Source organism: Ruditapes philippinarum, unplaced genomic scaffold (genome assembly GCF_026571515.1).
Source record: "Ruditapes philippinarum isolate M1 unplaced genomic scaffold, ASM2657151v2 ctg13510_1_1_1_1, whole genome shotgun sequence".
Lineage (NCBI taxonomy): Eukaryota > Metazoa > Mollusca > Bivalvia > Venerida > Veneridae > Ruditapes > Ruditapes philippinarum.
The window spans coordinates 1,227-4,677 of record NW_026864343.1 but is presented as its reverse complement, the minus strand read 5'-3'; the positions used below and the strand labels follow the sequence as shown (position 1 = coordinate 4,677).

The 3,451-nt window shown below is 34.9% G+C and overlaps 1 protein-coding gene across 1 annotated transcript; it reads right to left on the bottom strand.

Annotated features, from left to right (window-relative positions):
- Positions 1 to 962: 962 nt before the first annotated feature.
- Positions 963 to 2,455, bottom strand: LOC132725271 (kelch-like protein 38). The gene is made up of 2 exons (XM_060710369.1): positions 2,158 to 2,455; positions 963 to 1,408 (listed from the first exon to the last, which is right to left on the bottom strand). The coding sequence occupies exons 1-2, from the start codon at positions 2,453 to 2,455 to the stop codon at positions 963 to 965; spliced, it is 744 nt and encodes a 247-aa protein (XP_060566352.1).
- Positions 2,456 to 3,451: the final 996 nt, after the last annotated feature.

Here is a 3,451-nt window from a genome sequence, read left to right as displayed (position 1 = left end):
CAGGACAGGGCACAAGACAGAGCACGACAGGTTAATCACCAAATAATAAACAATTTGTAACTGATAAAGAATGCAAAGAAAAGAAATAAATAATTGAATAATAGGCCCACAAAGTCAAAGGGCACAGGGAAGGGGACAGGAGACCGGGGAAGGGGGGGGGGGGTAATTAAAGAAATAAAACTGAGGGGCATAGGGGAAGATACTTACCGTATACGAGAAAACAATAAGGGAACAACAACAAATCGGCGTACATTTTTAATTCTTTTTTTTCTTTTTTGGTTAACAGGGCGCTGTATATTGTATTGTATGAAAAGCGGGCTATAACAAGAGCGGATGACTCTGTTAACATATGGTTTTGGTCCTGTTAAAACATGGGCAAAAGAGGGAACAATAGCCGATTTTATGCTATAATATGCTATGATTAACAATAAATCTTCTCCATTCAAGAAAAATCATTTTGATAAAAAGTAAAAAGTATTGTACTCATTTTGTGGGTTATTAACCACCATCATCATAATCTTAGCAATCACTACTCAAATAACAGTATGACTGTTTCAATAAGTACATGCACTTTTCAAATGTCTGTTTTTAAAACTATTGACTTTGTGAATAGATTAAAAGATAGCTTTATCATAACAGGCCAATCAAATGGTTAGAAGCTTTTAACCATCAAACATAACACCAACAAAACAACTGATAATGACAACAGTCTTAGTGGGCAGAATTTAAAACACAGATGCGCTTCATTGAGAACTAAGTAAAAATTAAAAAAAAATCCTTCTAAACCATAATAACGTTTTTACTGTGCGTCCGCTTGTAAGGACGTTGTGATTGAACTGATTCACGTTTTTGACGCCCTGGATTGTACAATTCACGTCCTAGATAGATGGTCTGATCAACGTCCCAGATGGTCTGGAAAATCTCTGAGTGGAAAGGGATAAGGAGTGAGAGCGGTGGCGGGATTAGTTACCGGATTGTGAGACTTGTTTTCCCAATTTTACTGACTCTACCACTTTGAAGTTATTGTCAGGGTAAAGTGCCAATCTCCGAGCAAGTACGTCATACTTTACATCAGCTGGTAAACTTTTGAAGACCTCTGTACATTCACTGAACATTTTTTTGTCGGGAATGAAATCTGTTTTATGTAACCCAAGATATATCTCATGCCCGAATTGAGATACTATTTCAACGCCAAGTGTTATTAACTCACTGTTGTTTACCACTACAGCTGTCTTTAGGATATATAGGCAGTTTCGAGCCGGTTTTACATAATCCTCAATATATTTCCTCTTTCGTGCTGTCTCAAATTCATCGTTGAGCCACTGTTTCAGGCACAGTTTACATTGGTATACGATACGTGTAACCTGATATTCTTCAGCAATATGTATCATATCCAGAACATTGTCTCCTGTAATGATTGAAATAAATGTAGATAAAATTGTAAAATTTTTAATATAAAATGAACTTTATTTTTTCTTAATAAAAGGAAACATTTTTGAGGTTATAATCCCCGTACTGATATCCACTTTAATGGGCTTGTTGGGCTTTCTTTAGTGTTTCTAATTTCCTCTATTTTATCGCCACATCAGCGTTGTTTGCCCCGTGTGAAGGATGTAAAAAATCGCCCGACATTTTTGTTGTGCTTGTAATTTAGTTATTTCTATTCGGTTATTTTCTTGTTAGGTGGTTCCAGTATTCCTCACTTGAATACTGTTGAATTACCGTTAGGATATGTGGCCTCATTTTTAAATTTGTCTTTTGACGTTTTATCTGTGATATGCAGGCTTCATAACCTCTGATCCCCTTTCAAAATTCTATTCTATTTAGTTCCGCCCATTGTTTTCTAGTTTAGGGCACACATATTTTTCTACTTGGGTCCATATGCAGCTTTTCATGGAATGGCACTTACGTGTCAGATTAAAGGTTCCATGATAACCGCCATATGAACACATCTGCGGATGTTTCAAAATTCCAAATTGTACAAGCTCATGTTACATGTTGAATTCTGCTTAAGCCGGTGCTAGGGGGCGTGGACGGTAGTTTACAATTGACAGCACCGTCCATGAACAGGCTAAAACACACCGAGCCTGCAACATTTTTAATTTTGCCGTGTTGGGCTTTCTTTAGGGATTCTTATTTTCTCTATTTTATACTTACTGTTAACAGTTGTTGTCGTTCCAGGGTGAATGCACATTAGAAACTCTAAAAAGCTGTCATATTTCTTTTCTTTCAGGTCAACATTCCGCGTTTGAGTTTCTTTGAAATCCCCACAGAGCATTGCTTCAAATACCGGCGACGCCAAAATTAAGAAATTTTGTGACACAAAGAGTATTTGTCCATCGTCAAATGTTAACGTGACTTCATCTTTACATTTCCCACTTTCTGTGAAAGGTTTAGATATTGTCTCAGTGTCAACATTCTCGGGTACTATGCCAGGCGACAGCGGACTAGTCATGTTCTTTATGCTTAAATTTAACTTCTTACAAAATACACAGAAATGACCAAGCAAATATTCACAAAAGATAGACGATAAACGTTAATTTACTACATGTTTAATTGACTTTAAAACCGGTTAACTAGCGATACATATCGATGCATGTGCCGTGAATCATAATTATTTTCTGTCTATCAATAAATTCCATTTAAGAATGCGTAAAATCTTGAGTTTTTATTAAAAATATCCCCTTATAAGTCACATTGTTTGATATTTTATCAATTATATTTACTTTGGTAGCTAATAGTTGGTTGTATAGCTGACAATTTAAACCGCACGCTTTGTATGTCAATCGATAATCATTCATTAAGCAAGGAATATACTAGCAATAGTCGTTATATTGTATTGTGTATACATAGTATTAAAGAAGTAAAATGTAATAGTCTAATAGAACACAGAATATAAATATTCAAATAACTCTTTACTCACCTCTTCATTTTTAAAGCTGCACGCCTCCAGGTTCATGCTAATTTTCATGAAAATTTGAAAATGTAATTTACAGTATAATATTTTAAAGTAACCAAAATATTGTAATTTACACATTATCAATGGCACTTCCAATCCACGTAAATTACCATTAAGAGGTCAAAATATGCAAAAAGAGGCCTTACTGCGTTAGTAACTGGGTAGAGATATTGTTATAGATACTGACAAATCGGCCAATAATCACACATAACATGTAAGTTACAAGAATCTCTAATCTTTATACTTTTTCTAAAATCTTAGAACATTTTCTCAGATTTGGTTTCATAGAAATATTTTTGCTCATCTGGAGCCGCGCAGCTTTAACTGCCATTAGATAAGTTTCAGTGCTTATTCGTGTACGTTGACGTAACAGTCTCCAATCAGTTTCACCATAGGTCCAATCGCCTAATGAAAATAAAAATAAAACAATAACGCATTTGTCATTTTTTTCATTTATAAAGACACCTCAGTTTTTAAGTAAAACCCTTAATT